The 24,414-nt window shown below is 41.2% G+C and overlaps 2 protein-coding genes across 3 annotated transcripts in view; both read left to right on the top strand.

The window, feature by feature from the left end:
• Positions 1–5,181, top strand: part of slc4a8 (solute carrier family 4 member 8) — a 40,496-nt gene extending 35,315 nt beyond the window's left edge. Inside the window, exons 17-25 of one of the 2 annotated variants that reach the window (XM_005924884.3) lie at positions 105–218; positions 316–477; positions 552–803; positions 984–1,052; positions 1,853–2,026; positions 2,115–2,246; positions 2,342–2,445; positions 4,088–4,193; positions 4,368–5,181. In XM_005924884.3, coding sequence (XP_005924946.1) covers positions 105–218; positions 316–477; positions 552–803; positions 984–1,052; positions 1,853–2,026; positions 2,115–2,246; positions 2,342–2,445; positions 4,088–4,193; positions 4,368–4,373 — 1,119 coding nt within the window. In that variant the 3' untranslated portion in view covers positions 4,374–5,181. The remainder of the gene's footprint in view (positions 1–104; positions 219–315; positions 478–551; positions 804–983; positions 1,053–1,852; positions 2,027–2,114; positions 2,247–2,341; positions 2,446–4,087; positions 4,194–4,367) is intronic. The other variant, XM_005924885.3, reaches the window with a different exon arrangement.
• Positions 5,182–13,564: 8,383 nt separating this feature from the next.
• On the top strand, positions 13,565–24,204 carry si:dkey-195m11.8 (fidgetin). The gene is made up of 3 exons (XM_005924887.2): positions 13,565–13,750; positions 14,483–14,716; positions 22,636–24,204. The coding sequence occupies exons 2-3, from the start codon at positions 14,692–14,694 to the stop codon at positions 23,781–23,783; spliced, it is 1,173 nt and encodes a 390-aa protein (XP_005924949.1). The 5' UTR covers positions 13,565–13,750; positions 14,483–14,691; the 3' UTR covers positions 23,784–24,204.
• The last annotated feature ends 210 nt before the right edge of the window (positions 24,205–24,414 follow it).

Raw genomic sequence — 24,414 nt, 5'->3', positions numbered from 1 at the left:
CACATCATCAGTAATAGATTAGTAGGCACTGGCAATAGCATTAAAACTTATTGCATTGTGTTAATGATCATTAATCTCGTAGCCTTGTTGTCTCTTCTGCTCAGGTGCGGTCTATGATCAGTGATTTTGCAGTGTTTCTTACCATTGTTTTTATGGTCCTGATTGACTTTGCCATTGGAGTACCCTCCCAAAAGCTGAAGGTGCCAAGCAAATTCCAGGTATAGAGGAACTGTATAACTTGCACTTCATGATATAAAACCATTGAGGATGATTAGCTGCATTATTGCATTATATTTCTGGTAATTACCTCTTCAGCCTACCAGAGATGATCGTGGTTGGTTCATCAATCCAATAGGGCGAAATCCATGGTGGACAGCTTTGGTTGCATCGATTCCTGCTCTTCTCTGTACGATCCTCATCTTCATGGACCAACAAATAACTGCTGTCATAGTCAACCGCAAAGAGCACAAACTACTGGTAAGACAACATTTTTTTAATCATATTTAAATAAGTCCTGAAGCTTTTCTGATTTTCGGACTTCTGCGATACAGAAAGGCTGTGGGTACCATCTGGACCTGCTGATGGTGGGAGTGATGCTGGCCGTATGCTCCATCATGGGCTTGCCCTGGTTCGTGGCAGCCACTGTCTTGTCGATCTCTCATGTCAATAGTCTGAAGCTGGAGTCAGAGAGCTCAGCTCCAGGGGAGCAGCCTCGCTTCCTGGGGATCAGAGAACAGAGACTTACTGGCCTGGTCATCTTCCTGCTCATGGGCTTATCTGTATTCATGACTAGAGCCCTCAAGGTTAGTCAGAGAAGCTATATAATGGTGGCCCCCTCTGGTATATTACACATGAATCAGATGTGCAATATACCTACTATGACAAGTAAAGAAATATCTGCTGTAAAAATATATATAATACTTGTAATGGAAGGTAATGGATAAATTAGCTGATAAAAATATAATGTCTGTTTGTCTTTTCAGCTCATTCCTATGCCAGTGTTGTATGGTGTTTTCCTCTACATGGGAGTGTCTTCATTAAAAGGCATCCAGGTGAGGAACTATGCAGCATGATTGTGCAGTTGACACAAAAACAAAATATACTGTGATTATGATTATTTAGAAAGCTCTCCTTCCTTTAATCTGGTGGCAGCTGAAGGCGCCTTGTCCTGGTGTGATTGAATACGCCAGCCATTGCACAGATTGCCGATCCACCACACGACTAACACAGAGAGACAGGCAACCACTCATTCTCCAATCCTTACCTGCAGCCAAATTAAATAACCAATTGATCTAACAAGCATGTTTTTGGACTGTGGAAGGAAACACGCACAGACACAGTTAGAACATGCAGACTCCACGCAGACTGGTCTTTGCCAGTGAGGAGGTTCAAACCAGGAAAAAGTGGTTACTCCGGCCCCTTCTCAATGCATGCTGCTGTATATATTAACACTCTGATGAACACATCAGGAGCTCCTCGGGGTTCAGTATCTTGCCCAAGGATATTTTGGCATGCAGACTGTTTTTGGAGAATGTCTGAAACAATACTACACTATGAATAACGTACTTCCAAAAAAAACCCCCAAAAAAACCCCAACTCTGACTCAAAACTGCAAAATAATTAAAACTGTTCTCTTGTCCTCTCTTGCTGGATGCCCCCTGCTGCACCCTTGCCTTTTCTAATTATAATGCTGTTGCAATTAATCATGGCCTGACAGTTTATTGTCTGAACTAACCAGATGCATTCATTCTTTTTCCATATTCACCATCTGTCTCTTGGCTTTGCTCTCATTAATTTGTTCTCTCCTTTGCCAACTTCCATAACACCTGCTTTCATCTTTACCACTTCTCAGTTCTTTGACCGTCTGAAACTGTTTGGTATGCCGGCGAAGCACCAGCCAGATTTCATCTACCTGCGACACGTTCCCTTGAGAAAGGTGCATCTGTTTACTGTCACCCAGCTCACGTGTCTGGTGCTTCTCTGGGTCATTAAGACATCACCGGCGGCCATAGTCTTCCCCATGATGGTGAGTTGACCACAACCATTCCGTCTTACCTAGTGGAGCCGTATCTTCTGTTTAAACACCGAGCCTGTTCGTCTGCCTTTTTCTGCAGGTGTTGGCTCTGGTTTTCATCCGCAAGGTGTTGGACTTGTGTTTCTCCAAGCGAGAGCTAAGCTATCTAGATGACCTAATGCCCGAGTGGAAGAAAAAAAATCTTGACGATGCCTCGAAAAAGATTGAAGAGGTAGTCTAAAGGGAATTTTAAAATGTAAAGTTCACCTTTTGTGAATGCATAAATGTGCACATATTGAGCGCGTACGTCATGGATTTGTCTCGCAGGAGTCACAGGTTATGCTCAGCACAAATAAAGAAGATTCGACTACAGTTCAGATTCCCATGGAGAAGACCAAGCCTGCTCAGGCTCCAAAAGCCCACGATCCCAGGTGAGCACACATGTTCAAGTTTAAATAATAGACATCATATTTGGAGTGGTAAGATTATACAGGGAGTGCAGAATTATTAGGCAAATGAGTATTTTGTCCACATCATCCTCTTCATGCATGTTGTCTTACTCCAAGCTGTATAGGCTCGAAAGCCTACTACCAATTAAGCATATTAGGTGATGTGCATCTCTGTAATGAGAAGGGGTGTGGTCTAATGACATCAACACCCTATATCAGGTGTGCATAATTATTAGGCAACGTCCTTTCCTTTGGCAAAATGGGTCAAAAGAAGGACTTGACAGGCTCAGAAAAGTCAAAAATAGTGAGATATCTTGCAGAGGGATGCAGCAGTCTCAAAATTGCAAAGCTTCTGAAGCGTGATCATCGAACAATCAAGCGTTTCATTCAAAATAGTCAACAGGGTCGCAAGAAGCGTGTGGAAAAACCAAGGCGCAAAATAACTGCCCATGAACTGAGAAAAGTCAAGAAAGGCTGAAAGACGACCACCACTGAACAAGACACACAAGCTGAAACGTCAAGACTGGGCCAAGAAATATCTCAAGACTGGTTTTTCTAAGGTTTTATGGACTGATGAAATGAGAGTGAGTCTTGATGGGCCAGATGGATGGGCCCGTGGCTGGATTGGTAAAGGGCAGAGAGCTCCAGTCCGACTCAGACGCCAGCAAGGTGGAGGTGGAGTACTGGTTTGGGCTGGTATCATCAAAGATGAGCTTGTGGGGCCTTTTCGGGTTGAGGATGGAGTCAAGCTCAACTCCCAGTCCTACTGCCAGTTTCTGGAAGACACCTTCTTCAAGCAGTGGTACAGGAAGAAGTCTGCATCCTTCAAGAAAAACATGATTTTCATGCAGGACAATGCTCCATCACACGCGTCCAAGTACTCCACAGCGTGGCTGGCAAGAAAGGGTATAAAAGAAGAAAAACTAATGACATGGCCTCCTTGTTCACCTGATCTGAACCCCATTGAGAACCTGTGGTCCATCATCAAATGTGAGATTTACAAGGAGGGAAAACAGTACACCTCTCTGAACAGTGTCTGGGAGGCTGTGGTTGCTGCTGCACGCAATGTTGATGGTGAACAGATCAAAACACTGACAGAATCCATGGATGGCAGGCTTTTGAGTGTCCTTGCAAAGAAAGGTGGCTATATTGGTCGCTGATTTGTTTTTGTTTTGTTTTTGAATGTCAGAAATGTATATTTGTGAATGTGGAGATGTTATATTGGTTTCACTGGTAAAAATAAATAATTGAAATGGGTATATATTTGTTTTTTGTTAAGTTGCCTAATAATTATGCACAGTAATAGTCACCTGCACACACAGATATCCCCCTAAAATAGCTAAAACTAAAAACAAACTAAAAACTACTTCCAAAAACATTCAGCTTTGATATTAATGAGTTTTTTGGGTTCATTGAGAACATGGTTGTTGTTCAATAATAAAATTATTCCTCAAAAATACAACTTGCCTAATAATTCTGCACTCCCTGTATACAAGGATTTTTGTCACTTTCCCAGCAACCTACATGCATGCTTGTATTTATATACTAGTGTGTGTTGTTCTGTTGTGCCACCTGTGAGTGAGACCTCTCCCTAAACCCTCCGGTTCCTTTCCGTGCTCCTCAGGTGTGACCCCTCTGATATTAACATATCTGATGAAATGTCTAAAACCACCGTGTGGAAATCTCTCAACACCAATCAAAAGGACACTCGTCCTTTGACTGCTAAAAAGGCAAGGCCACACCCCTTATTTTTCCTCACCCCTACAATCTGGAAACATTCCTGCTTTATATTGTGCTCATTTGTATCTTTAGTATTTTAACATTATTTTGTTATTCAAAACTCAGGGTTGCTGCCTTGTGCTCTGTGCTGTCTTAACTCAGCCTTTGCATGTTTCGCCCTGCAGGTTTGAAGAGATTGCATTCATCGATGAGTAAAGGATGTCCAGATTCATGACAGACTCGACAGCATCTCTTGACTGGACAGGATTTGGCTGCTTCAACCATCAGCCACTTCAGTGCTCAGAAAAAGGAGTCTTTAGTTTCTACCAGCTACCCATAAAACACATGTTTCTCAGACACACAGGGAAAGTCAAGGGTGTAGAACATCCATCCATTCACTTCTACCTTTGTGAAGTTTGTAAATATATAAAATATATATACCGTACTACATATATATTGTTTAATTTCCCTAAATTCAAATCCCTACCTACTTATAGCTCTGGCCCTCACCACTCCTATATCTTAAACACCTTGGCTTGGAGTTTTGTTTTTATTAGGCACATATAATGTCAACCTTCTTACACCATCTGAACAATCTTAAACAATATTTAGCTGTGAGATTCCAATACTACTGAACGTCCAACTTTTAACTGAATTGTGGAGAGCAGTGATATGGAGTTGTACTCTAGAGGCAAGTCCTGGAGCTGCTCCACTGACAGTCACAGAACTGTTTTCGGTTTCAAACCATGCAGTCATATAAAGGTAACTGGGACGTACCATTTCAATTAACCATACTGGTTCATCTCCAAAAGATGGCGGTTTTGTTTCAGCTTGTATGAGTCAAATTTAGTTTGCTTTTAACTAAAAGAACAGTACCATGAAAACAGTGAGAGTGAAACAAAATAGTAAAACCTTTAACCTGTACCGCTCCACAGAGCTGAGGCAAAGCGCAGATTTAAGTAATAATTTATTGCTGGTTATCAAAAAACCTTGTGTCAACAAAAAAGTAAACAAAAACAATGATTGATATGTTTAATATGGTTGATTATTTGGTAGACTCATCAGAAAACGGTAAATGAAAGCACCATCAACAATGTGCTTTTTGGGGTGTAATGTTTCCTTTATTGGGTGTTCATCTTTAAATTAATGATTGTGTAAGAATCAAGTCTGTTATACCGACAGCACCCTGTGTGTTTATTTTCTGCTTGTATTCTTATTTATTTACCTCAAACAAGGCCACGAATACTCATGTAAGGCATTTTGGATAACATCAGGTAGGAAAAACCAGAAACGTGTGCGTATCAAAAAATGAGGGAGGCTTCAGGGTTTTATTTTAAGCAATAATTTACCCACGCTCCACCCAAAACTAATCATACTGCAGCTTTTTATTCTTCAGGAACCTTTCTTACTAGTGCAACTTTGTATATTCATCTTGAGCTGGACTCTGAAGGCCTTCCTCGCACTTTCATTACATGTTACACTATAAAACAGTTACAGTTAATAAAGTGAAGCTATTTGAGCAATGTCAACTTCATCTGAGACCTTTCAGTCTGCATAAACAAGGTTGCACTGTAATGTGGGCCCTTGTGTTTAATAACCTTCATTAGACCAACAGTCTCTGCTATAGTTGCACTTTCTGTAGATAAAAAAAGTTGATATATTTTATTTTAAGAAACTCTATTAAGCAACCAAATTATTTTAATAAAATGTTACAGTTATTTATTATTATTATTATTTATTTTTAGATACAAAGTCACAAAATATCCTCTTTGCTTTCTGTATTCTAAGGCTGAAGAATGCAGCACATAACTAATGCTTTGGTGAATGTCTTGCCTCCATACAGTCGTGGGAGACACCTGTTATGTAATATAATGCGGTCGACAATAGAACTGGCCCAATTGGTAATGAAGAGTTTCAGGTCAAAGTTATACAGCCATTTCTGCCTGAAGTTCGCTAACATTAGCCATCATGAATTAACTTAGTAATATTTCACAAATAACAATATCCTGTTAACATCAGTTCATTTTCAGGGATACTTCCTGAACAGTCTTCATCTGTTCTGTTTAAGTGAATTTGATCCAAAGTGCACAAGTAATGTGTCACTGTAAAGGCGACACCTCTGTGACACGTGTGAAAGTTTGTGGAGTGTGACTCATGTCATGCACTTCTGCTTTGATTCTGTCAGATATCTGAATGTGAGTTGAGTGCAGCCGTAGCTAAATTCATTAATAAAATATTATTGTGTAATCATATGAGTGAGTGCAAACAGTAGCTGATGCTATGTAAAACTAAGGGTAAAAAAAAGAGGATTTGACCAAAATGTAAAATCACTGTTAAAAATCCAGTGTTTAAGGATTTTAAATGTGCTGTTAAAAAAAAGAATCTACAAGTTATTTTGGTGACTTTAAACCCGTTGATGTCTATGTGAATGTACGGTAAATATAAAGTAAAATGCCTTCATTGCACCGTAGAATGATTGCATAAACATGTAGCCAGGAGATTCATTCATTAGGTGGATGTGACTATAAATATATGTGCAATACCAGTACATGCGTGCCTGTCATAGACTACATAACCATTTCTTGTTGTGCTGCCTTTTCCTGCACCATTGACCTTACATCCGCTTTTGTTTCTGGGTCCAGTTTTGGATTGTTGTACTGAATCGTTATTTATATTTTCCTGCCCACTTCATTTTTACATGTAGGTAAAGGTGACATCTGTGCACTTTGTCCTTGTAATAAGTATTATGTGAAACCGATGTCTATTTCAAGGACGAGGTGACAGTAGAGGAAAAATGTAGTTGTAGAGGGGGGAGAGGAAGTTTCCACTGAGAAGAAGAACACTTGTATCGCGGTAACATTAATCCTACAGTTTCGGAGCCATAGAACGAGCGATGCCTTGTCTCTTGTATTAGTCTTGAAAGAAATAATTCTGTTTTATATGTATATCAAATTTAATTTTTGACAATGGAAATGGAAAATAAATAACTACAGGTAAAACTGAAGAAAAATGTGTTTTATGTCATTTTGCCACAGTTCTTGAATGCACGCCACCAAAACGAGTATTTACATGTTTGACCATGCATATATTTCAGTGTATTTAATGACTTTGTCCACTAGGAGGCAGCAGAGTAACAATCCTTTCTAGCAGGTTCTGACCATAAGGACTTTGCCCTTCTAATTTTAAGCTAAATTCAAATCTGTTGCATCATTGTAGAAAACATAAACACTAATCCCACCCAAAACATCCTGAGAAATACTCAGAAGGTTTTTCAAACTTCCTCCCTTGTGTAGCACCCTTCCCCCGTGTGAGAATACAGTGTGCACATCTGGAGGTGATCCTGACTGCAAAGGAGTTGCCTGTGGGAAGGAGTATGCGGTTAAAGATGCACTGCACTCTGTATGCATACATCTAAGTGTCCGTATGTGCCTCAAGGGTGTCATGTGATCTGACTCCCAAATGCTCCTGATTACAAGCAGCTGGCATCGCCTCAGCCACTGAGAGAAGCTTCTGGCTGTGACATGAGGTTGAGGGAAAGAGCTGGACAGGATACTTAAGTTTATTTTAAATGAATCATCAGCTTTCTTAGTTCCCCACAGTGCTTCGAATGTGGTCAGCTAGTCAAACTATACATGACATTTACCCACCATGGAATTTCAGTTCATCTATTTGTGTATTCCATTTATTATTATCATCTCACTGGTGCAATTTAATTAGAGGTGAAAAACTAGTTTAACCTCAATGCCCTTTCTTCAAGACTTAAGCATTCATATAAAGTCTTTGTGTCTGGATGAAGGTCCTTGTTTTTGTGAACGAGAACTGAAGAAACATCCTGAATGTAACATTTGGCTTTTCGGCCTCGACAGAAAAGCCAAATGTTGAATAGTGAGCTTCATTTGAAATGAATACATCTCAGTATAATGCAGTAATTTGTCAATGTGTGTGTTTACTGCTGTGTTTTGTTGTGCATTATTCATTTAATCATAAACATGCCCACTTTCTTACTTAGATGTAAAAACTATTCGAATCCCATGCCCGTACAGTAACTGGGAAACTGCAAATGTCATCTGCTTTGTCTGGCATGCTTAAGAAGAAACCAGCAGAAAGAATGACAATCATCTTGGTTTCTTCTAACCTAATAACAGCGAACACTCAGCTGCTAACTTCTAACATGCACGGATTGTTGAAGGTAACTTTTTCCTTGGTACAAACTGTGAAATACATGCTCACAGACAAAACTGTTGGTCTTTGAGCTTGTAGCTTGAATAAGATCTGACCAAAGCGATGGTGTGTTTGGATTTTCTTCTTCTTTCTCTCTCTCTTTCTCTTTGAATCACTGAGCTGTTGTCCCCTTTTCTCACTGAACAGCTCTCAGCTTGTCCCTCCTCTCCATCAATCTCTGTCATAAATCTGTCACACGGGGAGAAAGGGAACTGCTGAATACAGATTTGTCAGCAATTAATCTAACCTCTATTACCACACTTGGATATTGTGTCCTCTATGCCAGAGAACAATAAGCCACTCCAACACTGAGCGCTGTGCTGCATGTGTGTGCGGTGTGCATTCTTGTGTCTGTCTGTTTGTGCGAGGCAGGGTAAGAAAACAGCAGTTAGCTTCCTTCAGTTAGCTGGTGTTTCAACTGTTTGTATTTTTAAACACTATAAATAAAATTCCTCTTTTGCCCTTGTTTTCAATTTCTAGACTGACTCAACTCAGGAGGGTTGTTAAAAACTTTACACCTTTACACTTCTTTCAAGAAAAAACAGAACAATGAATGCCTCTGTCAGAAAGTTAGAGCCTCTAACTGTAATCTTCCAATTGAAATTACTGGAAGAGCAATGTTATTTAACCTTAAAGAGACACTACTCTGAGCATAAGGCTAGCTAACTGACACCTTGCAGAAATAGAGAATCCGGCTTTAGCCGTGTTGTCGGGGCCTAAATCTGTGTATACAGTCACATATGTTCTTTATGGGGTTGAAGCACTAGTTTCCCACAAATGAAAATTACATTTTGAGGCGAAGACATTGTTGGGGTGGGTCTATTAGAGTTTAAGTAAGTGTACTTGGCATAAATTCAAGTTAATTAATAAATCCTCTGAATACTTAAGCAGGCCCATTGCACTCATTATCATATTCCCAGATGAGAAAGTCAGGCAGTTAAAAACTGAACACATTAAAAATGTTACCAGCAGAATAATTATACGCAGCTCTGTATATATAATATAAAACATGCTTGTCTCCAGATTTTTGTGTGAAACTAAATACATTTATAACTCCAATATGTTTTATAGACTTTGTGTAGTACATGGGTGTAACTACTACCATCTAGCTATCTATCTATAGATACAACATCTCTGTACACCATGATAGTGGGTTTGAAATCAAACAAGATGTGATTGAATTGTGAATTTTAGGTTTTGCATATCATGAATTGTTTAGGAATCACAGCTATTTTTATAGAGACATGTATTTTCAGAGGACAAACTAAGGTAATTTTAACTATAAAACTATATTTTTCTAGAACTGTTGAGGCTCTTTCAGCAAAGTCTAATCTGGTCGTCTCATTCTTTGGTGTATGCACGGGTTTGCACCTTGTTGTGAATCCCCTGTATTTGCATCCATGGATCATAATTGTAGACTTTAACAATGATACACCCAACTCCATACGACTGTTTTAGACTTGGTTAGATGTGATTTTTTTTTTCATCATCATTGTGTAGTTGTCTTCTGCTGTCTTTCTGAGTTTTAGGAGTTGTGGAGCTGGCTAGTGTTTTCAATTTTTTTTATTAAAGAATACACCAAATAATTTATTTGGCCACTCCACTTTCTCCACTTTATTTTGGTTTTTAGCCTTGGGTGTCCCCCCTTATTTGCTCTGGCATCTCTTTGGATCTCATATTGACACTTCCAGTAAAAAGATGCCAAACACTTGGAATTAACCCAGATCTTCTATCTGCTTGATTTGCCATGAAATAACAAGGAAACAGGGTCTCTGAAAATTAGGGTATGAAAGTAAAGGGGTTCTTGCCGTATGTGTCACACCCTTGAATTAAAGCTGAAAACCTGTACTTTCATCTCAAACATTTCCTTCATAGAGTTTATCTGTTTATCATGAAGCCTACTGCGTCCTGGTCTGTACTCATGTCAGCAGAGTGATGTAGGTGCAAATGACTAAAATAAACTACAGGCCAGGCCATGTTCGTTTTAACAGAACATCTTACCAGTTTTAAAAGGCTCATTGATGTGTTTTACTAATATCTAACAGTAAGCTATATAATCTTTGGCTATGCAGGCAGCATTTATTAGTAGGATGAATTTGACCTTTTTTTGTGGGATTTGTCAGAATCAAGAACGTTCAGATTCAAGCACTGTACTGAACTGACATTGACGTCTTCTGTGTGGGAGACCACAATACACACATTTCCTGTTCTTTTTCCAAAGATTTCCTGTTCCTGTTTTGCCCTTTCTCTCTCTCATTGTCTCATAATTCACCCTTCAAATCATTTGCGAACACGCGTAGGCTTGCAGGGGTTAAGCGTTTTGAAGGTACACATTTGGGCCAATTATGGCTGCGCATTTTTTTCACCCATAACTCCATAAACTCCTACAGCACTTTCATCCACACAAGCACAAACACACGCACATACACAAACACAATTATAATTGCTGGGACAGTTCACTGGAGCAGTGGGTCAGTGCTCAGCTGCTAGAGACAGAATTAGAGCGGCAAACAGCTGAGCTTCTCTAGGGTGCTATCATGTGACCTATCCCACCCACAGGAGCAAAGCAGCTCTGGGTTAGAGTTACCAATAATTTCCAGAATGGCTGTTACGCGTGTGAGTGGAAATCTGTCTTCCTGTGTACATTGTGCACCCCAGTTATATGGGGATTTTTCTCTCCTTTGTTTCCAAAAGTAAATGTTTTCTCAAACTTGCTGATAGCCATTGTGTTCAGCTGTCATTAGCACACTTTTTGCTCTTTGTCCCTCCTGCTTTTCCTCATAGCCTGCTTTAGGTTGTGTGGCTAAATGTAGATGTTTTCTGGATCTAATGAGAGGCAGCATCTTGGGTTTGTTACACTACGGTGAAAATGTATCAAACAGTTTCTGTAATGAAAAGAACTGCACAACTGGAATTTTTTAGATGTATTGTTTCCTGACCTGTAAAATAACAGCATGGCCTTTTTTCAGTGTCTGTCAGCAATGCAGGTAAGGGGGAAAGAGCTGAGTGCCGCACTAGCAATTACTGCTCTGAGTCAGGCAGTGAAAGGCCTGTATCTCCACTCCTATCACTAGCAGGATTTTAACCCAATACTCTGGTATTGCCACACCATGCCTTTCTACAGTTGCTATAAGGAGAAGGAAAGGTAATACTTAAACAAGATCCTTGTAATAAGCAGTAATTAATAAGTCATAAGCTGTTTATAAGTGAGTCTGAGCTCTTCAAAGCATGATTTGGACCAGGACATCCATCCATCCATTCGCTTCCGCTTCTCCTTTTCAGGGTCGCGGGGGGCGCTGGAGCCTATCCCAGCTGTCATAGGGCGAGAGGCAGGGTACACCCTGGACAGGTCGCCAGTCTGTCGCAGGGCTAACACACAGGGACAGACAACCATTCACACTCACATTCACTCGCACCTTCACACCTAGTGGCAATTTGGACCAGGACACTCAGGCCTAATTTAATCTTTTTTTAAGGGATTTTCTTTGTATTAATTTGTATATTGTCTTTTCTTAACATTATGTACTGCTCCAGAGGACAGAGCCATGAAAATGATTTCTAACTGTATAGGAATGTGTTTATTAACCCTAGTAAAACATTGTTACTTTAACTCAAGCTACTGCGTAAAAGCATAGCTGAGTGTTAATAGGGGCATACCTAGTTAATACATGTATTGTAAAGTATTTATTATTTATATTACTGCTATTTATTAACATTTTGACTATGGATACAAAAGAAAGTTTGTGTTCAAAAACTGTTTTCCACAGTCTCTTTATGCATTGGAATAAAGTAAAATAAGCAAAATGAAATAAAAGTTTCTTAATAAAAAGAATGAGAAGAACAACACATCTCAGTCCTGATCTCATGCTTTGGGGTCCACCATTTATGATTAATAGCATTCCTGAGCATCACGGACATAAAGGGGTAAATCGTAAATGTAGAAGTTCACTATACAACAAATTAAACTGAATTTAGCTGTATAAGCCCATAAATGCAACCCATAGTTGTTGTTTTTCACTAATTACCTATTCACAGCCATATTAGTTGTTGGGTTTTTTTAAGTACAGAAATAAATGGATCAAATTCCCTTGTTGCAGTGATATATGATATATGATCCTCACTTTGGTCCAAAGGTCTGACTTGACCATCTTTATTGTAACAGTGCTGAGATCCATCAGTCTCACTTCAGTTTTAGTCATCATACTGAAACTAGTTCTGATCGGACTGTGAGCACCTTATTACCTATCGCAAGAACCTTAATATAAAGTGTTACTGAAGGGAAACTGTCTGTTTTGTTTTGGGATTATGCTCTAAAAAGATTGAAGTAAGTTTGTCCTGTGTACGGCCATCCTCTGAAGTGCATCTCCCACATGTCACATTGCTCATGTGGTTACTGCCTCACAACCAAAAGAGAAGGGGTAAGCCCTGCAGGATTTTAGACGGTTTTCCAACACCGTACCATGAGTGGAGAGTGTTCAGTGAGACAATATTACAAACAAAACTGTGTCTGCACATTATAACCATGCTGATAAATTACAGTTGAAGAAACTAACTCACTTCTTGGCCAAAGGTTTTGCTGCCGTCCATGCATGTGTGCAGGCTACTGTGTGAATGTGTGTATTTGTGTATAGTGGGGGGATGGTGTGCCAGAGGAATTAGGTAATACTGACATGGCCATTTCAGCCCCCACCTTACAAACAACACTAAGATCAATGTACCAGATCAATAAAAGTCATTGGCAATAACTGAACTTCTCATGTGATCAGTGAAGGAGAAAATTCAATTTTTTTTGCACATCTGCATGTGTCCCAACATGCCCATTCATCAGACTGAAGGTTTGTAACCAAAAGCATGCAGCCACCCATGCAAGTCTTATCAATCCTCCAAATCCGCACGTGCAGAAATGGTACATGTGCACTCAGGCAGAGACACACATAGACGCATGCACACACACCGCAGGGGGGGAAATAGGCTCTTCTCTGACACTGCATGATTGGTCACTTTTTCCCTCTCTCTCCCTTCCTGCTGAAATAGTTTTAACAAAAGAGAAGGGAGACGGAGGGGGAGGGGTGGCGTGCTTGGGGGAGGGGATGCGTGCGCTGCTCTGTTGTCACCAGGCGAGGGAGAGCGAGGGCGGGGAGGGGGGCGAGCTGGAGGGCGAGCGAGGGAGTGTAGGAGAAAAGGATAGGATCCCAGAAGAGGCTCAAACACACTGACACACACATACACACACACACATGCACACATACGCAGAGAGAGAGGGCGAGAGACCTTCTGTTACAATTTGTGGAGTAGTGGATTACTTCCCAAACTGAAACACTCATCGGGCAAATCCAGGCATGGTCAGGTCTGTAACCATTTACTCACTTATTAGGAAAAAATAGATTTTGGTTTCCCTTCAGCAGTAATGACAATGTTTCCGCTGCTGCCTGCACATTTCGGTCCTTTCTGGTGTTCTCTCTTTTCCTTACGGTAAATGTCGTGATTTTCGTTTTTACTTAGATTACTTCAATTTATCTTCCATCTTTTCCCCTTGTCTTCATATGTATTAAACTCTAATTAGCTGGCCTCCTGTGTCGACTGTTTGGTGCCTGCTTTAAGTGCGTGCACTTTGGACGCATTTTTTGCCCTAAATTTCCTTGAACTATTCAGCATTAGAGAGGGCAGCATGGAGTTCTCTTTCCTCTGTTGGTTTGCAGTTTTATAATGAAAACCGTGCTTTAGCGTCTTGTAGTCACAGGGTAAAGCGCTGTGTCAGTGTTCGACTTTCAGTCTCTCTTGTGCGCTTGTGTCTGTGCGCACAGCTAAGGAAAGAACCAGAAAAGCAAGCGCAATGAAAATACATGCAAAGCTCATTACCACTCAATAACAGCTTACATGACAACAAATATTTTACTTTTTTTGTTAGAAGGTTTGCAGTAAAATAAACGAATATTAATATTGCTCTACGGTGTAAGCGAGTAAGATTTTTATTTTTAATTATCATTATTTGCGTAAAATCTATTAGAATCAAGCGACAGCAATTAAACCAGGACAAGGTGTCTGCTGGCTCTGACACTGACTTGTTTGCATTCTTCAGGTGGCAATGTGTCAGAGTGGTGTTGAACTATGAGATGAACCATGAAGCAGTACAGGAGGCCACTCACTAGCCTTTACCAGCAGCAGTACAGCCAAAAGCAGCAGAAGCAACAGCGGTAACCCAGGAAGACCCTGAAGCATGCAGCTGGGCCCTCACTAGCACCAAGTGGACCTGGTCCTCTCCTCTTCACCTGGGACCAGGGCTGCAGAATGCTCAGTCCTGTCACCCCATACAGTAAGTCTTTAATTTTTTTGGTTTGCATTTGGGAGACACTTATTGGATGAATGTGTCATGTTGTACGTGCATACCATGCTCCAGTTCTGCTTGAGTTTGTTTTCCTGTACACATTCTTCTTCAGGCCCCTCTTTTGTCCAGAACTCATCTCCTGTGGATATGCAGTGGGAAGCGAATTGCTGGGGTGAAGGGAAGGGGATCTCTTGAGCAGTCATGTTGAGAAGGCAGATACCCTGATGCCTTTAACAGCTGAGTCTCCAGGCTTTGCATTGAGGAATTTCACAGAAAGTGTTCAGACACTGTTTTTTGAGACCAAACAGACAGCAGATGTTTGTCTTTTTAGAAACGCCACACATATTTTGCAGAATGAATGTGTGCTTGAACAGGCTTTAGGTTTCAGGTTTAGGGCAGTACACATGTTCAATCTGAATAAACTCCAGTTGTATTTTTACCAGACGTGGTAAAGAGTTGACACATTTGGAAGGCATTTCCACAAAATACTTGTTTGTTACTTGAGTATGTAAAAGCAAAATATATTCAGATCATGTAAACATGTCACAGAATAGCCCCTCCCTTACTCATATGTGTACTGATTATGCGAGGTTCCTATCTAGACTGTTAAATATACCTGTATTGACTGACCGGCTTATTGATCAGGACCAGCTTTAACAGGATTACAACACTAACCTGATTGGAATAATGCAACAGGGATTTACCGCTGGATGTTTTGTGTATTCTAAAGCAACTGCACAGAGAAGCAGCAGCTAACAAACAGCAAAATGTCACGATACTTCGTCTCTGACGTCTCGCGAGGCACAACGATGGGGCTGTCTGTGTAGAAAGAAACTCTGGTAACATCTACGTGTCACATTCCTTCCTCAAAAGCAACTCACAGCAGTGTGTCAGTTTTCTACTCATAGAAACTAAACACGCTCACATTCTGGCATTTTATTTTTTACTCCCAACCGCACCACCTCCAGTCACGTGTCACACACACTGACAAATTTCAGCTCAATTCCCAAACACAAATAAGGAAACAATCACGGCTTGTTAAGGTGTGGGTGACTGCGATTGTTTGTCCTTAATGATGATAATGTGAGAGTGATGAGCGGCGTTAGCGCGTTTTAGCCGCCCGTTACCAGGGTGAAGCAGTTCTATGAATGAAAGCCAGATCGTTAGTAACCTGGTGTCAACAGCCTCTCATTAGTGCTGTTGTAGTGGGGCGCATAAACATCACCCTCTGTCTCCACACGCATGCATCAGCCCTGCTTAATAATCGCGAAAGCTTGTTAAAAGAAAGTGCAACAAGCCGCGGCTCCTTATTAGGTGTTATAGTGTAGATGTGCGGCGCCGGTGGGGAAAACGACAGAGAAAGAGCAAAGTGAAGGACAGATGGAGAAGATGTAGAAGGAGGGACTGGTCAGCTGCAGCCTGATATATGAGTGGACACAATAAGCAAAGAGGGGCCAGGCCAACCTCTGCCACATGTGAGTGTGTGAGCTTAGAGGAGTGGGGGAAGGGAAACTGACCACACAGGCTGGGACACAGAGTCTGGTCTTTGCTATTGCGCAGATAGCAGGAGGGATAGGAAGAATGAACAAAATGCGAGTGAGAGAAAAGAGAAATTAAATTAGAGGGAACGGAGGATTCAAATGATCAAGCTGAAACCAGCTGTGTCGTGATTCAGAGATCAAACTGTGTCAAACCCTGTGGTTGGCATAGTTTGATCTTCTCATTTGGCTTTGGAGCTTTCAAATAGCTTTCAGGTTAGGGATGTTTAAAGTCTGAATCAGACCTGGTACAGTATTTGATTGGCTGACAGCAGCATGGCCTGGTGTAGTGTGCAGGCCTGGAGAAAAGGGGGAAGGGGAAATAAAAGGAAGAGAGAGGGAGGGAGGGTCTTCTCCTTCCCACTGACTGCACACCCAGTTTTTTTTTCTTGGTCAGTGCTCACAGGACTATAACACTAATTTATACCGTTAGCTTGAAACACAGGGATATATGGGTAAAGTGCGTGCATTTCATTGTTCATCTCAGCTGGCGTGACATTCTCCTTGTAAACTCGTATACCGTTTCTCCTCTGATGTGTATTGATCTTGGCAGTGGCATGAATCAACTTCTAACTAATACAAATCACTCAGTAATGTGCAAACAGGCTACAAGGTCATTTGTCAGCACTGTAAGGAATCACGTTCTCTCTTTGTGTTTTCTCCCTCGCTTCCTTTAGCCTGGGAATAGACAAGGCGTGCTGAGTGCATGGAAAGGATATGTGCTTTGTAAATAGATCTCAGGTTAGATTCCTGGCATTCCAGCAGCTTGACTCAACCAATGACCGAGAGTCCATCTGCGTGCTGGCCAGCTGAAGCTGAACCCTCCATGGAAAAAACACAATATAAGATTGTAGTTTGCTGCAGCTTGTGTGTGTGCATTTTTGTGTGTGTGTATTTTGGATTTTCCGTCTTCAGGGGGTGTCTTTGTTTATTGTGGGTGGACTGAAAGCACTTACAGAGACCCTACAGCTGCAGAAGGGTGATTTTTGTGTCCACTCTCCATCCAGCCAGTCACCCATCTCTTATTCCTCACAACCCCCTAAATCTCATTTCAGCTAGCCCCTTCCCCCACATATACTTCCATCTAATTAACCCCTAATTACTCATACTGACCATGCGGTGGACTGGGAGTCAAGCTAGCCTCCACTGACACACAGAAACTATCCATGAGTTGCAGAATTGCAGAAAAGAAAAATTCAAGCAGTTTTGTCAGAGTTTTTGAAATGTACAAGTCATTATAATAGTCACATCCAAATTAGAGAACTGAAACTGGTTCCGGTGGTGGTTGTTGATGGCTGGGGACCATTTATTCAAAAAAGCAATGCGGCTGGAGTTTATAGGCATCCAGTCTTAGTGACCACTCAAAGCAGGTGAGAGAACAAGTTACATTTTAACTGTGCATAGATGCGTTTCTATACACTTTAAGCACTCATCTGTCTCAGATTAGAATCACCTTATGCGTTTGTCTTTGGCTGTCTTTAAACACACAGCACACATGATTACACACTGATGCAAGGCACATTTTTCTGTGTAGTGAACTCTGAGTTCATGTAGTACACAAGCATAGGGGTTGAGGGTTAGTGCTTTTTTGTGTGACTTGACTTGACTTCAAGCTTTCAGTCAGTTTCATTGTCTCTTATTGCAAAGACATGTAAACACAGGACTTGAGTGGGGTGTCATAGTAACAGCAATTTAGCGCTTTCAGTTTGCAAAAGATTTCTGGTTACATGCACCTTTGAACATAAGAGTCAGCGTTTCCTGCATGCATAGCAGTTAACTTTGTTTTCCTGTTTTTGAGTCATCTCAGAAATGTTCTAGCCAGCTTATTATCGGGAATATTAATATTATAAAGTAGATCTAGTCTGTGTATCGACATGAGCCAGACTTTCATGTCATTTTCAAAGTGGGCTTGAGCAAAAGCTCTTCAGGCTTTCTGGAGGTTTTGTAAAGTTTTTCTTTGGGTATGGGCTGCTTTTTCACTCATTTTCAGTCCAGTCCTTGGGCCTGAGCATTTTCAGAGGAATGTTTCTTTGTTTGTTTAGGCACTTAACACTGACCTATGAATCGTTCGGTCATAAAAAGGCACCAAACTCAAGGAATGAACCAGTGTTGTGTCTATACTTATTAAACAACTTCAAGAACTGATTTTAAATTCTATCTATAGTCACTTTGTTGCAAGCAACCTGCAATAAAAATCACATCATTGTTCCAATTTCTTTAGTTAAACCTACAAAAATGTCAAAGATAAAAGAGCCAGGCATAAGATTTAGGCATAAGTATTTTTACAGGCCTTGATGGCATTATGAACATCAGTGAGAAGCTTTGAATGTCCTGCAACAAGAATGGAGAACTTTTCCTGAAGATTACTTAAAGAAATTCTGTTTCCAGTAGCAGAACACCAACAGAAATTTGCATAGTAAGAAGTTAGAGTAAAAAATAAACAGGAAAAAGAGAATATGCATAAATATAGCAAATATATACCTATATAAATACAGAATATATAAATAAGGAATGAAATATACTCATTAACCCTTTCGCGCATTGTGGTCACTACATTGGACTGTTATTCAAAGGCTGTTTTCTTGTATTTGTGTCAGTGTTGAGGGCATACTTGCACATAAACCACTACATCGCCTCTGTCAGTGCGCCCCAGGGTGGCTGTGGCTACAATGTAGCTTGCCATCACCAGTGTGTGAATGTGTGCGTGAATGGGTGAATGACTGGATATGTAAAGCGCTATATAAATACAGGCCATATAAATACAGGCCATTTACATTGGACACTTATGTGTCACTCCATACAAAATTCAAAGGTCAAAACACATGTTGTCCAGCTTTAAGTGGACATGGAACAAACTCTTTGAAAAGTATGTGTTTCAAAAATAAAGTTCAAGAATCTTTTTTTTTTGCCTAAAGATGAATAAAAATACTTTTTTCCTGATGTAGCTGCCATATGTTATTAATTTGGAAAATTATGAAGAGATGAGAATGAAAAATAACTATGAAGTTATTTTGAAAATGTAATGTAAAGACTTGTGTTATGTTATGTTGTGAAAGTTACCGCCAGGATTGAGAGTGAGTTTGCAAGTGATGCTTCTTTACTTCTTGGAGCTGACTGTTAGCTTAAACACACGCTAACGCTCCCATAAGCCTCATGTGCTCTAATCCATCATTAACTCAGGTACTTTTCTCAGTCTGGTTCTTGACAGACGGACTCACCTGTTAACTCTTCATCTTCTCATCTCAGGGGGATCTTTCCATGTCTTCAGGTTTTAAATTCCTTTTGCCAAAATTGGTGAAGGTTCCAGAAATAGTAGATCACCGCGCTCAAATGAGCCTTGGCTAAATTATAGAGCCAATGGTGGAGATGTCGTTAGAGAACTAGACTGAAGACAACATGGAAAAATGGTTGCCGCATGCCTGCAATCAGTATGATCAGTGAATACCACACTGATGGCCACCACTATATGTCATTGATGTTGGCCAGCTTTGAATTTATATGAGAATAATTCCATGAAGCCATTTCATTTTTTTAAAAATGCCAAAAATCTCACATTGCAGATTATCTTCACACATATGTCAGTAATCTTGTTTAATAGTTTTTATATGTAATAAAGAAAAATGCAGTATTGAGCTGGAAGCTTTACAAAGCGGGACACAGATTCTCAGTGGGATTGGCAAAAACATCCATCCATCCTCTTCCGCTGATCCAATATAGGATCATAGGATCCTCTCTGAGCTGTTGTTCAGTGAGAGCCATGGTAGCCCAGAGTATTTTCAGATGTGAGAACACAAATGACACACAGTGTCCCCTGCTCTGTGCTACATACGAGAAAGGACAACCTATGGAGTTTTTCCTTCCCCTTCTCACCAAGTGCTTGCTCATACAATATAAAGCGGTTGAGGTGACTATTGTTGTGATTTGGTGCTATATAAATAAAATTGAATTGAATTGAATTAAACTGAACTGATTGTATTTGCACTCCCCATTTGTACTAGTGCTTTTGTAGTGTTGAGCCTACTGTGAGCAGGTTCTTATAAACTCCTTCTATGCAGACATAAATCAAACACTGGGTCATATTTATTTTTTTTCCTTTTGTTTCTTTTAGCTGTTCGTCTGCCATGAAATCAGAAATTGGTTGTAAATTTCCTTTGGATTTATCAAATATTTTAAGCGTGCAAGTAACATATAGTTTGTTCACATTGAAAAAAGACAAAGTGAAGTAAAGTCTAAGTAGACACAAAGGGAAATGAAGAGCTCACATGTTGAAAATAAAATAAATGGCAGCTTATGATGAAGCAGCTCAAGAAATAAGCAATCGTTAAGTACAGTATACTAATTAGCATGTAATCGAGTAGTTGTGCTCTCTTCAGCTAAGTTCTTGTCAGTTCAACTAGTGCAAACCTGCTAAAGAAATCAAGCACAAAATATCTGTCTCTCTATTAGGTAACTATAGCAATAGCTCACATTTTTCCAAAAAATCAAATTGAAAGTTTGCCATCGAGGAGCATCAAGATTATGAATTCAAATACGACAAAGTGGAGGTCTCGGTAGAGCCGTTATCAACACACATTTATAAACTTTTCACACTTGTGGTTCTGTTAATGTGAATGACCTTAAAAACATGACAGTAACAAACACCCCGGAAACATGTCATGAGGGCTTCTTCCTCACAAGCGCTCTTTTTTTTTATCCCTTAATCTCCTTCAGATACATTTTGGGGGATTTGATGTTGACATGAAAGACTGAGTCATTCATTGGCATTGTATAGAAATATGGAATATCATTCACAACACAGCAGGCACAGAGGCTTAGATGACCCCTACTCCCTTGGGGCTTGTGAAATACTATTTAAAAACCCACACTCAGAACTAAACAGAATACGAGTCTGTCTAGTGTACAGGTGTATGACTAATAATTCTCAGGGTTAGGTCGAGTTATTTTGTTTAGGTAGGTTTTGATGCCTGTGTTTGCTGTTTTGAATGTGTAATGTTTTTGTGCACCGTGACGGGTCAGAATTCCCTGGAGCGTGGGGATTTCTCAGCTCAAGGGTGGAGCTTGTGCCAGACAAGAGCACTTGCTATCCCTGGAATGGATGAGAGGGATTATTAGGCTGAAGGATCATTTAATTTAGGGATCAACGTGTGGACCGTTTAGCGACCCATCTGGTGGTCCGTGTGGACATATGACCCAACCTGGTATAATCCACTTGCAGACAGTTTCAGACCAGACATGAGTGAAAACCTAAATAAATTACAGAAGTTCATTTTTAAGCAATACATTGCACAGAAATGTCAGATGTAGCAAATATGATACAAATCAAAACCTGCATATGCAAACTGATATATAATTTATTTTTTAAAATTTGTTAGATGTTCACTAAAATACAGTTTCACAAAATTAGAGTTTTTCTTGCAGTTACTTCATGGTTCAGGTTTTACACAGCAGAAACTATTATCTTGTTCCAACATCTCCGTTAGACTTTCTTCGAACATTTAGACTGTGATAACTTGATGTGACACAACAAGTAAATGGCCAGTGCCCGTAGGATGGTACCATGTTTGTCCAGTACTGTATATTGATGCAGTATCAGAAATCAATAAAGCTGTCCAGTGGTTGCAAGGAAGCCCCTCTGGTCAAAGCCTGGGGTCAGGACACTTTAGTAATACTCTGCAATGTGTGGAATGTCAGCTTAATGCCAGTTCAAAAAGACAAACCCTGAGCCACTAAACCAGCGGATTACTCTGTGCAAATGTGCTTGTGTAATCAAAAATCCGTCATTTTTCACTCATCAGTCAGTCACTTCACTAATGACACACACTTCAGTGTCCATAGATGCTAGTGGGACAGTCTCTGTGTAATTTGGAGAAAAGCTAGTCTACCTCGCCAGTGACCCCGCCCTCTCCCCCCCCCCTCGTCCAGCAGACCCCTGAGGTTTGGGCCGAATTAGATCACACGCTTGGTGGGGGTGGCTTTGTGGGCTAAGAGACTCAAAGAGAAAATACAATGGCCCCAATGTGAGAATGTGAGAGAGACGAAGGCAGAGGGCAGTGTGCAGGCTGATAGAGGCTTATCGCCGTGGAGACCAGGCTGGGGGCTATGTTGGCAGCTTCTCATACAGATTAGAGCAGTTGGCCTCCGCCTGGTAGAGACTGTTTAGAAGGACATGGGCTAAGCATTGACAAAACTGTGGAAAAGAGCCAGCGTTGCAAGGTGATTATGAGGGCAGATATAAGATCTTGTCTTCTTTAGAAGAAATTGGAATCCCTGTGAAGAGCTAAACACCATAAAGTAGGTGTAGAAATGTTATCTGATCAGGGTTATTATTCTGAGATTATGTGAAATAACATCTTTGTTCTTGTTTGTCAGGTTTGTTAAAGATGCACTGGTCTCCGGAGCACGCCGCCCCTTTATCTCAGTGGCCTGAACAGCACTTAGATGTCACCTCCACCACCTCGCCACCGTCTGCCAACAAGCACGACCCCTACGCTACAGGTCCTCGCCGAAGCTACGCCCCTACAAGTTATCCTTGGGCCAGTGACGACATATCAGCCCTTAGTGCTTCTTCTCTGCTCAAGCGCTACGCTGAGAAGTACTCAGGCCTGGACCGCCCTGCTACGGGAGCTTACGCAGAGCATGGGACTTTCTTAAAATCAGACTCTGAGCCCTGGACTCTGGCTCAAGGCATGGACTGTTACCCTGGACTTGAGGCACTCACTGGCACCAAGGTGGCCCCTGCCTCTGTGGGGATCCCGACTACAGGAAGTGTAACAGTGGTGAGCAGTAATTTGGCCCCTGAGCCAGGCTTTAGTGGTGCTGGCTCGTGCAGTGCTCCATCATCTCAGGAATACCCTCCTGCTTACAACAGCACCTACTTGTCTTCAGGATACTGCCCTCAGCCCAGTGCAGCACTCCCACCAACCCCTCTACACTCTTTGCAGGCTCCACCTACTTTAGTGTCCAACTACAGCCCTAGCCCACCTGTCTACAACTACCCCCCAGGGTGCTACCCCCAAACCAGCCTGTCCTCGGGATACAGCCGCCCCAGTGTGTCCTACCTGCCGTCTGGGATTAGCGCTCCCACTCCTCTGGCCCCTAGGCCTACCATGGTGGGGGGGACTTACAACTACCCATCTCACAGCCTTGGAGGGACGCTCGAGACAGGTGTACCTCTGAAACGCAAGGCCTTTGAAATGACAGAGGAACGACAAGAGGAAGCAGAGGTGGAAGGATCTCGCTATAGAAAATATGGCAACGGGAACAGTCACAACAAAGCTTCCGACAACGGGCATGGCAATGGTTATGATATGAGTGTGCCCGCCTCAGATGCACAGTCTTTCAAATCTGGAAAGCCCCTCATATCACCCCCTTACGTCAGGGCAGGGGAGTACAGCCCGCCATCAGGCCTAGCGGGAGAGAGTGTATCGGGGGAGCACAGCTTTCCTCAGCAGCAGAGAATGCAGATGAAGATATCTGCATCTCACGCACACTCTGAGGACCCCACTGGAGGGCACTAACAGACCAGGTTGGGATATTGAAGGATTCCCTTGCTCCTTAAAAACCACCCAGGGTTCCTAACCCTGACAGACTCGGGGAAATAACATTGAATTTGTCGATGAAACATTTAATTTCCCTACTACAGGACCGGTGTTTCCTGTACATTAACGTTTTTGTTTATCATGTTTTCCCAAAGATTCACAGAGGCGTTTTGCCCTGTAAGGCTGAGGTCAGTCTTAGGAGTGAGGTTGAGGCATTCGCTACATAGATATCATTAAGACAGTCTAAATGTACGCGTGTCTGTTTCTCTCAGGATCCTATTTATTCCCTTTTCTGCTACTGTGGCAACAGCACTGCAACATTGTTTTTGGAGTTGGTGTAATTGTTTGTGGCCGTTATGTATTTAAAAGGCCTTTGACTGCAATATGCTCTATCGCACCACAAAAAACCAAAAAAAAAAAAAAAAATAAAAAAATCATTATGACCAAAAAGTAAAAAGAGCAATAACTGAAGTGGTGAGAATGCCATACTACTTCAGCACAATCCCGACTACACTGCTGGCTGTAAGTCTTTGTGCTTGGCTTGGCCTTGAGAAATGAATGTTTTCAGGTTTCATTTCACTTTTCTTTTGTTTAGATTTTTTTTTTAATC

The sequence above is a fragment of the Haplochromis burtoni genome, unplaced genomic scaffold, assembly GCF_018398535.1.
Source record: "Haplochromis burtoni strain Fernald_Lab_line unplaced genomic scaffold, NCSU_Asbu1 Contig_79, whole genome shotgun sequence".
Classification (NCBI taxonomy): domain Eukaryota; kingdom Metazoa; phylum Chordata; class Actinopteri; order Cichliformes; family Cichlidae; genus Haplochromis; species Haplochromis burtoni.
This window is presented reverse-complemented; position numbering and strand designations above follow the sequence as displayed.

Bases quoted from the DNA above. Each gene is read 5' to 3' on its own strand.
- si:dkey-195m11.8 (XM_005924887.2), top strand. From the start codon at position 14,692: ATGCTCAGTCCTGTCACCCCATACA. The intron at 14,717-22,635 runs GTAAGTCTTTAA...CTTGTTTGTCAG, and splicing joins CAGTCCTGTCACCCCATACA to GTTTGTTAAAGATGCACTGG.